We start from the raw sequence: 14,181 nt of genomic DNA on the forward strand, positions 1-14,181 counted from the left end.
TAAATGTCCACCATCTGCTGAAAACAAGGAATACTGGCGGGCTGAGGTTGGGGCAGGGCTATAGATCTGTGACTTAAGCTTGTACTCAGTCTGCATCTGCTGGTAGAGGTGCATAACCCACATGTGGGGACTGGCCTGCCTGAGTACAGAGGAAGCATAAGTAGGTTAATCCAATAAAAAGAAATCACGTTATATTTTTTGTGTTTATTATCATTTATTTTCAGACATTGAAGTGGACAGCAACCACACTACTTCATCCAAAATTCTCTAACCATATTGACTTATACGACTACACTACCTAAAATAAGATTTGTAACCTAACCCCCCACATTCCAAATGCTATTCCCTGAATACCACCAACCCACTCTAAAAGCCCTGCTGGAGCAGTGCCGTTTTAGTACAGGAGGAACAAATGAGCAGGAAATGTCTGCCATCATTTAAGCTGGGTAGCGGCCAGTTGCCCTCCCTCAGTGCTGTATATAGACAATCTAAAACCAAGCGCCTGCTGGACGGGGCGCCACGAAATCAGCAGAGCGTTCATTTAGGCCGTTTTCGCTTCCCGTACGCGCCCTTCTGGTCACATGACTAGGAAGCTATAAAAGGTGGTGCGCGCAGGGGCTGCTGGGCCAGACAGCTGGTAAAATTCGTTCGGAGGCAAGATGGCGTCGACGAGCCGGTGGGTGTTTGGCAGCGCCTCTGGTCACCGGTGTCGGACGGTTGTGGTTTTTTTTTTTAATCTACGTCGGGGAGGGTGAGGGTAGTCTGGGCGAGATCGGTGTTATTACTCGAGTTACTGGCAGGTGCAGAACTTTAGCTCTGCCTACGTAGTGCAGCGGAGCAGATGCGGACCCCAGTGGCAACTAGGGAAGCCGAGAGGGAAGCGCGCCGAGGCAGGGAGGAGGCAAAGGGAGTTGCGGGCGGAATGGCCTTTCTGAATTTGAGCTTACTTTTTATTTGTTTCCGCCGTCACCGGTTCTTAGGCATCGCTTTCGCTTGACTTGCCAGATCGAGATGCTGTGACTTGAACTAATTGTCATCTTATTTGGCCTCTCTTCAGTCACTTGTCACTAACAGCGCAGTTGTATTTTTTTTCTACATTTGTTTTTCTTTTTATATTTGTTGTAATCATTAAATTGCTTGATTAACTCTGTCGGATTGTTTTGAGATGAGTGAAGGTCATTATTCTTTAGAAACTTGCATTCAATGAATTCGGTGTTTCCTCTTTTTTTTTTTTTTTGTCGTATGTGATAGCATTTTTGTGCCTTTCTTTAGATGTACCAGAGGTAAGGACACAGTCATAAAAATCTCCAAAATCTGGAACTTCTTTTATTGGTACACTTAAATTATTATTATTTTTTACATTGGTGAAAACGTAGTTTCTGCTGAAAAAGAGCACTGAGTATTTATAGCTGAAGAAAAATTTGCCAGTTGGTCACAACTGACTCAGGCTTATTCCAGCAGACAATTTGAGGCTGAATGACTAAAAGCTGCTATCACTTGGTATCATTAAAGCTAAACCAGCTTTAATGATTTAGTAGGGGTGATTTTAAACTCATTAGTTTTTATTCATTTATTTGATTTATATTCTGCTTTTCAGCATTTCAAAGCATATTCCATTCACGTACTGTAGATATTTCAACTAATTCTACTCTAGAGTTATTCTACTCTGTTCACAAAACTGTTGCTAAATTTATTGAGGCTTGTTCACCTTGGTAAATTTAGTACTTCCTTGGAGTTAGGTATCAAATATTAACATTTAATGTAGTATCAACACCAATTGATCCCACCTCAATAATATAAACAAAAATTTTGTGGAAAAAACCTGCTTATTAAATTTAAATATGTAATAGGTGAACAGTGATAGTTTCATATATTCACTATTTTAAGGTACCATCCAGGTTACCCAATAGTCGACCAACTATAATCATAAACTGACCAGCAGCCACCCTTATTTCATATTTGCAGTACCACAAAAACAAAATTAAGTGATTGTTTTGCAATTACATTTTATAATGTCTTGTTAAATTGGCATTAAAAAAAAACCCAACTTGTGTATATGGTGAGATAAGTTAAGCAACAGATAACTGGTGCAAGTTAATACAGTTTTTTGAATGGTAATTTAACAAGACATTTTAAATTTTAATTGCAAAAAAAATCACTTACATTTTTTTTTTTTGTTTTTGTGGTACTGCAAATATGAAATAAGGGTGGCTGCTGGTCAGTTTATGATTATAGTTGGTCGACTATTGGGTAACCTGGATGGTACCTTAAAATAGTGAATATATGAAACTATCACTGTTCACCTATTACATATTTAAATTTAATAAGCAGTTTTTTCTACAATTTTTTTTTATATTATTGGTGGGTTCAGTTGGTGTTTGGATTCTATCAAGGGGTTAACCCTCTAAGTGGAGGTTTTCTATTTTTGTATGTAACATTTAATGTAGGGCTTGAGACTCTTATCAGTCCTACCTTCTTGGGCTCCCCTCCTCCTGATTCACAAAGACAGAAGGAAGCTAGCAGACAAAAAAAGGTGCTATTTGCTGTTGTAAAGTCTAGTAAGATTTGGGGGAGCGCACTGAATCAGACTTAGGATTGGTGTGAAACACTCATTTTCCCAATGTGTTTCATTTGCTAGCTTATTTATTATGCACATATTCAAGATGGGTTTGGACGTATTCTGGAGATGGGCATAAATGTTGGACTTCTAGTATGACATCCCTCTTTTTATGACAAAAGGTGGGTGGCACCTTATAGACCAACCAGTTTATTGAGGCATAAGCTTTTGAGGACAAAGTCCACTTCATCAGATGCCTTGAAAACTCATGCCTCAAGAAATTGGTTAATCTATGAGGTGCCACAAGCCTCTTGTCATTTTTACAGCATCAGACTAACGTGGCTATCCCTCTGAAGATAGGTTTTTATGGTAGCATGCATATCAGAATTTGTGTTTGGGGGCCTAGCCACGTCTTTCCATACTGCAGAGGAAGCAGGCAACTTAGTCCTCTAGTGCTGCAAACACTGCCTCCATTGTTTGTAAATACATCTTATGCATATTCATTGCAGGTATCCTGAAAACTAGACCTTTTGTGGCGCTTGAGGACCAGTTATCTACCCCTGCCATAGTGTATTGTTAGTTTTTTAATAAATCTTTTATATAGCTTTGTCATCTATTTGGATATTATGTAACTATCTTTTCAAATTACTGCATCTTACTTTGTTTGTTGTATGGATAGCCCTGCTTACAGTGCAGCTTTTATGTTTATGGTAAGACAAACTCCAAAGAATTGCTGGAGAGGGGTGAGAAAATTCCTAATATATGCTACCTCAAAATTTATTTATTTATTTTATTAAGAGCTTTTTTTATACCGACTTTTTTGATACAAATCAAATCAACTCGGTTTACAGAGAACCAAGATCTTAACAAAAACAATAGCAATAACACTTAACATGAGATCGTAATTAGAGGAGGTAAAAAGTTACAATGAAACAAGGGAATATAACTGGGAAATGGAAAAGAAGAGGGGGATAATCCGATAATACTAAATCCCGATAAGTGTGTGGGGAGGCTTGGAAGGCCTACCTCTAAACTATGACATGTTTATGTGGACTTAATGCTTGTCTGGGTTTTGCAAACGAAATGCTGGATTAGGTACTGTAACAGTAATGCTGTTCTAGGAATCGGGGAAAGCTTGGCCGAACAGCCATGTCTTGAGTTTTTTTTTTTTTTTTTTAAAGTTAGGAGACAAATTTCCTGCCGAAGGTCCGGGGGTATGGCGTTCCAGATGGAGGGACCCGCTGTCGAGAGTGCCTCATCTCTGATGGTTGATCGGTGCACAACCTTGTTTGGGGGGGGGGGGGGCGTGTAGAGATCCCTTGTAAGTTTCCCTTATAGGTCTGGCCGTAGAGTGTAGTTTGAGCAGATATAGCAGGTCAAGGGGGGGGGGGGGGGTCTGTTGGTAGATGCTTTTGTGGATAATAGTGAGCGATTTGTGAAGTATTCTAAAGTTAACTGGGAGCCAGTGCAGATCCTTTAGTATAGGTGTGATGTGCTCTCTCCGATTAGTATTTGTCAAGATTCTCGCCGCCGCATTTTGAAGCATCTGGAGGGGTTTTATCGTAGATGCTGGGAGACCTTGTAGAATAGAATTGCAATAGTCAACCTTGGAGAACAGGATAGCTTGGAGAACAGATCTGAAATCATGATGGTATAGTAAAGGCTTGAGTTTTTTGAGCACCTCTAATTTATAGAAGCACTCCTTGGGAGTGTGGCTTATGAACTTCTTTAAGCTCAGGTGACTATCGATTACGACTCAGAGTCGTAATTTAGAGGCAGTTATGAAACTGCAAAAGATTCAAGAACAATGTCAGGAAATATTTCTTCACTAGAAGGATGGTGGACGAATGCCCCCCAGAAGAGGTGGGGAAGAAAGTATGGTAATGGAATTAAAAAGGGTATGGGATAAACACAGAGGAGCCTTCGTGGCTCGAGGATGGAAATGAAGAAATGGGGTAATCTTGGTAACTTTTCATGTAATATTTCTGCATGAGGGTAACCTGCACAAAGCAGCAGTTGCTACTCTTTAACAGAAGGCATGGGGGTTTCTTTGTACAGAATGGTAGTTACAACACTAAACAACTTGCTGGGTAGTTTGGACCATTTGGGTCTTTATCTCTAGTCATTTACTGGGAGGGTAACTTTCAAACAACTGTACGTGGCTGCCATATACATATAGGGCCATGTGGAGATCTCTGATAATATCTTATAACCTGTGCATATGAGGTACGCGCAGATTATAGAATACGTATGTGTCTATTCCCAAGCATACGCACATGTGTATGTTACAAGTGAATACCTGCAGTGCATTGGAAGCACATATTTCAATGCATTAAAAGCGCATTTCTTATGTGCATATATTTTCTGTGTGAAAAAAAATCACGACTTGCTCATATAAAATGTGTTTACACACAACATCAGTATATTTTAAAACGTGCGCATAATTGTAATCACAAGTTTGATAAAACCTCTACCAGTTCACCCAGTCCTCCAGGTCATCAAAATGTTCCTAGTTCTTCACTCTGAACTCCCCCCAAGTTCACCCAGACAAGTCTATCAGTTGCCAAGATAATTAGGTGTAAAATTGCACAAATAACTTGACAAATGTACACACTAATAAATGGCAATGTGGCAGTGATTTCTTGACAACACCTAGTGACATCACAATGATATTCTTCATTCATTCTGTCAGCAGTGTTTGCCAGGGTGATAGTTCTTGCAGTTTTTACAGGCCAGGTACAGAGTGAGTCATACTACCTGTTAGAAGGGAGGAGCAACATTCAAGAGTACAGGAGTCACTCTGTGGTCTTAGCACTGCAACAGGTCTATGTTTTTATCAAAATCTGTGAATGTCGAACGATTTTGGGTCATTTATGGCTGCTTTGCCTATGCGTTCTGTAAAACAGACCTGTTTGTAGAACTTGAATACTGGAGTTCAACATCTCTGTGTCCGAAGTCATTTTATTTTTATTTCTTGTATGTCTTTGTTTCTTTCTACTTACTGGGTAGTCTTGGAAACAGGACCTTTTCCTGTTGTATCATTGATTTGTTAATCATTCATTGTATTTCTATATTTACTTATCTGTTTACCTTCCACAGTACTTAGAACAGGTAAGTAACTCGGCCCTTGAGTGCTACCAATGATGGGGTTTTCAGGATATCCCTCATGAATATTTATGAGAGAGATTTGCATGCACACTGCCTCAATTGAATGCATATTCATTAAAGCTGTTCTGAAATCCTGACTGGTTGGTGCCCCTTGAGAATCAGGAGTTGCCCACCCCTGCTTTAAAAAAATACACCAGTTAGGCCAAATAACTTAGAATTAACAGTTCACATGCCAGTTGTGATTACTATAAGGTATCAGATGTTTTTATTTTAGTAAAAGTGTACATTTATATGGGTTTAAAGGGGATAAGATTATGCATTTATTAGGAAAAAAACCTTCTGGCAGTTTTTCCATGAGTGATCTATTGAAAATGAGGTTGGTATATTTATAATCACAAAAGCAGCATCCCTTCTGTTTTCAGGGTCACAGAATTGCTCATTGAAACTTCTTGCCATGACTATGAATGACCAAGACCACTTTTTACGCTCTAAAGTATCATTTGCTTTAAAATCTAATTCCTGCTCTGTTGACCTAATGCCAGACTTTCCATGCAAGACTGAAGACAAGAAGTTTGTTTCTTATTGCTTAAAACCACTATTTGTAATTAATATAAGCATCAATATATTAATTAATGTCTCATCTTTTTTTTTAAGGGTGGATGCTCTTCCAAAAGTAATATGCCCAAATCACCCAGATGCTATTTTGGTGGAGGATTACAGAGCTGGTGATATGATCTGTCCTGAATGTGGACTTGTAGTAGGTAGGTTTGTATGTGTTAGTCTATTGGGATCCAAATGGATCAACAATAAAAAGCTGAATTTAGAGAGTACCCAGTATTTTTTAATTTGATTTTTATATTGTGTGTAAGGGGATAGGATACTAGTACATTAAACCACTCTTGTACATGAATGGCTATGGTATTGTATTTTTCATATTTCTTCATTGAGTATTCACTTGTATGCTGTTAAATTTAATAACAATTATATGAAACCTTGTAAACTTTACTGCCCAAGAACTTCTTCATCTCTCATGTTACTTGGTTTGTTGCCCTTCACATTTTGTACTTTAATGTAGGTGGTTCCTTTTCATGCCCGGCTCTTAATTTTGCCAGAGTACCAGGCAAATCTCTTATGATTCTGTGGCTGTGGGAAAGACCTCAGAATCCAGCCATTGCCACATAATCAGGCTTTCGCAACAGGAGAGCAGCATTGGTATTAGCCTGTGCATTGCCTCCTCACCACCGGCTGCTTATCTGGTAAACTGAGGGACTGCAGTGCTTTCTCTTCCCTTCTGCCTGAGCCCAATGTGTCATTCTTTTAACAGAATGGTGCAAAGTACGCCAGCATGACACTGTGTCCCTGGGCAGCAGGGGAAGAGGAAGCAGCTGGAGGTGCCATTGCCACTATCCTGAGATTACCAAACCCAGACTGGTGGAGGATCAAAGGGGCAGAGAAAAACTGGGCAGAGAAGATTGATAGTGGTGAAGTATTTATGGTGTGGGTAAAATGGGAATGAATTGGTCCTGGGGAGGAAAGGTGTGAGTGAATCTTACCTCGTTCTCCTCCCCTGTCACTTCTGATCCTGGATATCCCATCTCACCACTCCACCATCCTTCCTTTTCCTGCCCTCCTCTCCTCTATATTCGATCCCTCTGCTTCTTCAGATCTTCATCTGTCTCCTTTGAGATTCCCTACTCCTGTTTTTTATCCATTTCCTCCCTTCCACACCAATTACTAAGATACCTTCCCCTAAGAACAGAACAAAATCTGCACAAAGAAGAAATACCAGAACATTTTTAAAGGCAAAATGCAAATTTATTAAATTATCAAACCCATACAAATGTGCCATATAATTTCCACAATTTCAGAAACTTTGCTACAGAATCTCTTTGAGGTACTGCAGGAAACGGGCGGAGTCGTCGTGTTGCTTATTCCAGTATTGGCTCCTGTCTGAACGAACAGGACTTATACTACCACACTGGGCATAGGACAGAAATATGTTGGTGTAGTCGTCATAAATCTCTTCCATCAATCCTTTGCTACTAAATTTTGTGAACAAGAAATTGAGAGAGAAAAAATGGAAAAAGCAGATCTTAACTTACCAAGTGTTTCAGAGTGACTATTTACAAAATAAAGGAGCTAGCATTCATTGTTCTTGAACTAAGGACGTTCTTCATTTAGCAGCTGGAAGAAATGGAGCTGCCAAGGTTAAGGAGATGGTTGTGGCACAGCGAGTTATGCTAAACATTTTTATGCAGCTGCACAAAGATTAATAAGTTCATTTGGTAAGTTTGTTGTCTTACGTTTTTCCTGCTATTCTCTAGCTGATCTGAAATGGTTTTTCCCTTTTCCTTCATTTCAAGCTCTGCAGAGTTTTTTTTTTTTTTTTTCCTGTTCTGCTTTTCTCTCTTTATCCTGCCTTTCCTTTCTGTCTGAATCACCCGCCACAGATTATCTGGTTGCTAGTTAACCCATGGATTTCTTTTCATTTTGCATCTTGGTAGTTGAATCCTATTAATATTTTGTTCAGTACATTTAGAAGATTTATTTATTTATTTAAAAGCTCTTCTATACCGTCGTTAAGTTAGATAACCATCACAACGGTTTACAGCAAGGCACGATAATGAATAAAGTAAGTGGTATAGATTACAATTAATCATGTGCCATCATAGTGCGGTAACAATTCACTTCAATAAAATGTGTGTACATTAAGTTTGTCTGTAGGCGGAAAGAATTTAACTTTAATGTGCATTTGTAGGTTACTAATAACAATTTCTAGTTTGGTGCATCCTGATCAATCAACTGTTTTTTTCCTTCTCTTTATCTTTATAAAAAGCTTGTTTAAATAGCCAGGTTTTCAGATTGGATTTGAATATTTTGAAGTTTCTCTGCAGTCTTATTTCGAGTGGCATGGTGTTCCATAGCACGGGGCCAGCCAGTGATAGTGCTCTCTCCCTAACTTGCGTGAGGCGGGCTGTTTTGACAGAGGGAACAGTTAGTAGAGCCTTATTAGCAGATCTTAGGTTTCTTTGTGGGACATGTACGCGCAGTGCTGTGTTAAGCCAGTCAGCTTTTTCATCATGGATTAGTTTATGTATTATGCATAAGGCTTTATATTGAATTCTTTGTTCAATTGGGAGCCAGTGTAGATTGGCAAGCGTTCCTGTAATGTGATCATCCTGTGATGTAGTTACTGACTCTTGGAAAACTCTTGCTTCATTCAAAACAGCCTTTTGCTTTGGATGTTCCAATCTCCTGAACATTTTGTTATAGTAAAATTTTCACTATAAGCCTGAAGTCCAATGTAAAAAAAAAAAGTCAGTGTAGCTATAGATGATAGGTATTACCTGTATTAATGGTGAATGGATACATAATGGTTACTCATTAAGATCCATTAATTCTGCATTATCTCAGAAAATACCAGAGGAGATTATCAGGTCTTCCATCCATGAACTGAAGCACAGCTGAAAGTGTCATGCAGCAAGACAAAGCTAAACATTCAAATAAATCTGCTATAGAGTGGCTGATGAGTAGATTTCATGTTTTGAATTGACCTAGTCAAAATCCTATACTAAACCCTGTTGAAATGCTGTGGCAAAACCTAAAGCGAAGCAGCTCATGCAAGGAAGCCCTCTGATGTCAGAGCTGATACAGTTCTCTGTGCAAGAATGCACCCCAGTTCCCCAAGGAGGTGCCACCAGTTCACAAACCTTTTTTTTTTGTACATAGGGATATTTATTGTTGAAATATTTTTCTTGAATAAATAATCAGAATATTTTAACAGTAAAGGTTGGCAGATAAAGAGTGAAATGATCCATCTAGTCTGTCCAGTAAGGTGTTTAGGGTTGTATCTGTCTCTATGTGCAGATTACCTAAAGGGTAAGGAGGCCCTATCCACTATATTATTTTTTTTTACCCAAAAAAATGTTGCCATTATAGCTTCTAGTTTAGCCAATTATTATTCCACTTCACATAACTCTTCCTAATTCCGTCCCTATTTTACCAAAGTCTGTCTGTTTGAAATCCAGGACTTTGAGCTTCGTGTTACTTTTCTCTACCTTGGCCTTTATATCAAATCATACGTTCAATGATCACTGATGCTCAGCTGTGCATCTACCTGGATATTAGAAACACATTATCCAGTGGTGAGCACAAAGTCCAGTATTACCCCTCCTGTTGGTTCCATCACCATTTGCGGAGTTATCTATTAGGTTTATTAACTTAATAAATCACTGTTTTCTAAATAATCAATATGTTGTACAATAGAATAAAACATGCATAATAAAACACACAAATCACAATTAAAACCAGAACAATAAGACTACACAAAACAAAACATTCGGTGGGGTTTTCATTCTCTCATCAGGGTTTAGGTTAGGATCTAACCATGTTTTGAGCATAAATTATGCTAAAATACAGTTCTATTAATGATGGCAAACTGTCCAGGTCCTGATTCAGCAAAGCAGCCCACATCATGATACCTCCACTACCATGCTTGTCACTTAGGGTGAGGTTCTTACTTTGGAAGGCAGTATTTCGTTTACACCAAACAAAACATTTGTTGTAACTAAACAGTTCAATTTTTGACTCATTTGCAAAGAGCATTGTTCCACAAATCTTGTGGGTTATCCAGAGCTGGCAACAACATTTCTTTGTAGAGCAGTGGCATCATTCCCATTCACTTCTTTTTCCTAATGGTTGGCACATGAACCCTTCACATCAGCTGCAGAGAGAGGGGCCTGCAGACCTTTAGATGTTAATCTGGGATTCTTTGTGACTTTGAGGATGGCTCTTGGGGTGATCTTGGCAGGACTACTGCTCCAGGGTAGAGTCAATGTAGTCTTCAGCTTTTATTCCATTTGTAAATTGTCTGTCTGACATTGACTGGACAGAGAGAAAATGTTTAGAAATGGTCTTGTAACCCTTTCCAGATGGAGGAGCATCAACTTATCTTTTTCAAAGGTCCTCTGAAATTTCTTTGGGCCTGGAATGAGGAGTTCCTACTAACTTTTATGGTGAAGTCTAAACTCAGAATCTTTTGGACCTTTATGTAGCTCAGGATGCCCAAACTCAAAACTGTATGTTTTACTCTGCAGGATGATTTCCTTGTTACCCAATTATTTAAGCACCTGATTCTAATTAGTCAAATAATTGTGCAAAGGAAACTAGGGGTTCACTTACTACTTCACACTGCTATAATCTGAGTTGGTCTTATTGCTCCTGCTTTGTACATGATTGTGTAAACACTGAATCATGTATTATACAATTTTTATTGCCTAAAAAATGACTGGTCTCATTTAAACAAAGGATTCATGATAAAACCTTTCAGTTCTCATTATTATACTCGGGGTTCACAATTGTTTTCAGCACTGTATGATATGGATGCACTTGAACAATAAAATACTGGGACTTTGTGATTTGTGGGTGCATTGTGTTGTAAAATGAAGTAATTGCACTATAATGTCTTCGGTAAATGGTTTATCCACTAGATGGCGGCATATTCCATGATTATCTAGAATAAGAATAATTCTAGGTTGTCTTGTGTAATGGTAATACAAGTGAATTTTATCTTATGTTTAGGGCATCTGATTTTAGTTTTTAACTGGTAAACACCAATAAACCATCCCAATACAAAATAAAATGTATACAATTATTGGATTTATCACCACTTTCCCATGTTCTTACACCCCACCTCTTGCCTGCCTCGGATCCTTCACTTTGTTTTTTTGTGCCTTGTCTGCGCTGATGACTCACCACTGCACAGATGTGTCTGTAATACAATTGCAAAAGGTACACAGCAATAAAAACACTGATTTATTTTTTTTTGTACTCTGAGACCTCCTAATTAACTGGGAAAATAAACATCTACAGTGCATTCAGAAAGTATTCAGACCCCTTCACTTTTTCCATTTTTATTACGTTACAGCCTTATTCTAAAATGTATAATCTGCATTTTTCCCCCTCTTCAATCTATAAACAATACCCCATAATGACGGTGAAATCAGGTTTGTAGAAATATGTGCAAGTTAAAAAAAAAAAAAAACAAACACCCCTACTTGAAATATCACATTTACCTAAGTATTCAGACCCTTTATTCAGTACTTGAGGCACCTTTTGCAGCAATTACAACCTAAAGTTTTTTGTGGATATGACGCTACAATCTTAGCACCACCTGGATTTTTTGATTTTTCTCCCATTCTTCTCTGCAGATCCTCTCAAGCTTTGTCCAATTTGATGGGGAGCATCAACGCACAGGTCTCTCCAGAGGTTTGATCATGTTCAAGTCCAGGCTCTGGCTGGGCTGTTTAGACATTCACTTGTCCCACAGTCACTCCTGTGTTGTCTTGGCTGTGTGTATATGGTCTTTGTCCTCTTGGAAGGTGAATCTTTGCCTTAGTTTGAGTTCTAGAGCGCTCTGGAACAGGTTTTCATCAATATCTCTGTTCTTTGTTCATCTTTCCCTCTATCTTTACTAATTTCTCAGTTCCTGTTGCTGAAAAACATCCCTACTGCACGATACTGCCACAACCATGCTTCACCGTAGGGATGGTATTTGCTAGGGGATGAGCGGTGCCTGGTTTCCTCCAGATATGATGCTTGGCATTCAGGCCAAAGAGTTCAGTCTTGGTTTCATCAGACCAGAGAATCTTGTTTCTCCTGCTCTGAGAGTCCTTTAAGTGCCTTTTGCTGAGGAATGGCTTCTGTCTGGCACTTTACCATAAAGTGGAGTGCCGCAGAGATAGTTGTCCTTCTGGAAGGTTCTCCCATCTCCACAGTGGAACTCTAAAGCTCTGTCAGAGTGACCATTGGGTTCTTGATCACCTCCCTCATCAAGGCCCTTCTCCCACGAGGGCTCATGATGGAGGCCACTGTGTTCTTTGGGACTTTCAATGCTGCAATAATATTTTTTTGTGCCTTGACACAATCCTGTCCCAGAGATCTACAGACAATTCTTTCAACTTCATAGCTTTGATTTTGCTCTGACATGCACGGTCAACTCTGGGTCTTTAGACAGGTGTGTGCCTTTCTAAATCATGTCCAATCAATTGAATTTACCACAAGTGGATGCCAATCAAGTTGGAGAAACGGGATCACCTGAGCTCAACTTTGCATGTTCTAGCAAAGGGCTTGAATACCTAGGTCTATGTGATGATTCCATTTTTTTATTTTTAATTAATGGGAAAACATGCATATTATCCATTTTAGCATAAGGCTGTAAACTAACAAAATGTGGAAAAAGTATAGGGGTCTGAATACGTTCTGAATCACTTTTGATGCATGTAACTACGGGAATAACATTTGTAAGAATTTTTGGATATACTTTCATATCAATCTTCATCACTGTAAAATGTATTAGTTAAATGCCAGTACATTATTTAGACTAACTTATTCTAGCTGTAACCTTGCCTCTTTCAGACCTTTGTCTCTGTACTTCAGAATTTTTGGCCATTGCACATCTTAAGTAGAGTTTAGGATGGTTTTTTTTACTAAGCTGTTGAAAATCGAGCTTCTGAAAATTACTTTGCGGGTGTGGTTGTAATGCAGAGGAGTACTGTTGCAGGCGAGATTGGATGGGTAGCCCCAAGGGAACCTGGATTTTGCTGGACCCTAGGGGTCATTTCCCTTTTATTTGGAACGAGATGCATGTACATCAGAATATCTTTCTTGGTGATGGTTTATTTGAACCTTAGGTGCCTAAATCCTCTCCTAATAGGATTCAGATCTGCCTTTTCTCAGCAAAGCAATTACCGTAATTGATATTTTGGGTTCCCTCTTTTTGTATTGGTCAAACAGACATAAGCAATGTGGCATTTTCTTATAAAATAAGATAGTAGCATCTAAAAGCGATGTGGCCCTTTCAGCCAGTCAATCACAAGTAACATGACAGCATGCAACCAATTTAAAATGTGTTGATTTTTATTCAGTTGTCCTAGTATTGAATATATTTGGGCAACTTTGTTGCCACAACTTAGGACAGATGGTTTCAGACCATTGTTAGTGCCTCTAGTCAAGGCCTGCTGCTTTGCTGGTGGCTCTGCCTGGGCCCAACCATGGTTGCGGCGTCTTCTCCTGGGCCTCGGCCAGCAGCAGGCACCAGATTTTTAGGTGCCTGAGCAACCTGACACTTGGGAGTTTTCCACTCCTGTTTGCCCATCATCTCTTGTTTTTATATTTGAAACCCAGTTTGATGTTCTCACGCATTTAAACCAGTGATGCTTTTTTTCTAATCCTTGAAGAGTGCCTTTTTTCTCTGTTTTTCTTCTGCCCATGTCACAACAATTTGACAGTTTAAGGAGCAAAGTGTTTAATTCATAGAATTGCAAAAATACATTTTCTTTCATTGCCTTCCTCCTGCCATCTCCAGTTTTTTTCTTTACCTCCCAAGACAGTCTCTTCCATTTGAGATTTTCTAAATCTGGCCCTCCTTTCTCTGTCATTTGTTTCTTTCTACGTATTTGTTCTTTTCCCAGCATATTTACAAACGCCATCTCCTCATGGTCCACCTTTATAAAATT

The 14,181-nt window shown here is 39.0% G+C and overlaps 1 protein-coding gene across 3 annotated transcripts in view; it reads left to right on the forward strand.

Moving 5' to 3' along the window:
- The first annotated feature begins 578 nt into the window (after positions 1-578).
- GTF2B (general transcription factor IIB) overlaps positions 579-14,181 on the forward strand; it is a 43,351-nt gene continuing 29,748 nt past the window's right edge. The window contains exons 1-3 of one of the 3 annotated variants that reach the window (XM_029618268.1): positions 684-716; positions 1,273-1,283; positions 6,320-6,426. In XM_029618268.1, coding sequence (XP_029474128.1) covers positions 1,273-1,283; positions 6,320-6,426 — 118 coding nt within the window. In that variant the 5' untranslated portion in view covers positions 684-716. The other 2 variants (XM_029618267.1, XM_029618269.1) reach the window with 2 other exon arrangements.

The sequence above is a fragment of the Rhinatrema bivittatum genome, chromosome 10 (assembly GCF_901001135.1).
Source record: "Rhinatrema bivittatum chromosome 10, aRhiBiv1.1, whole genome shotgun sequence".
Lineage (NCBI taxonomy): Eukaryota > Metazoa > Chordata > Amphibia > Gymnophiona > Rhinatrematidae > Rhinatrema > Rhinatrema bivittatum.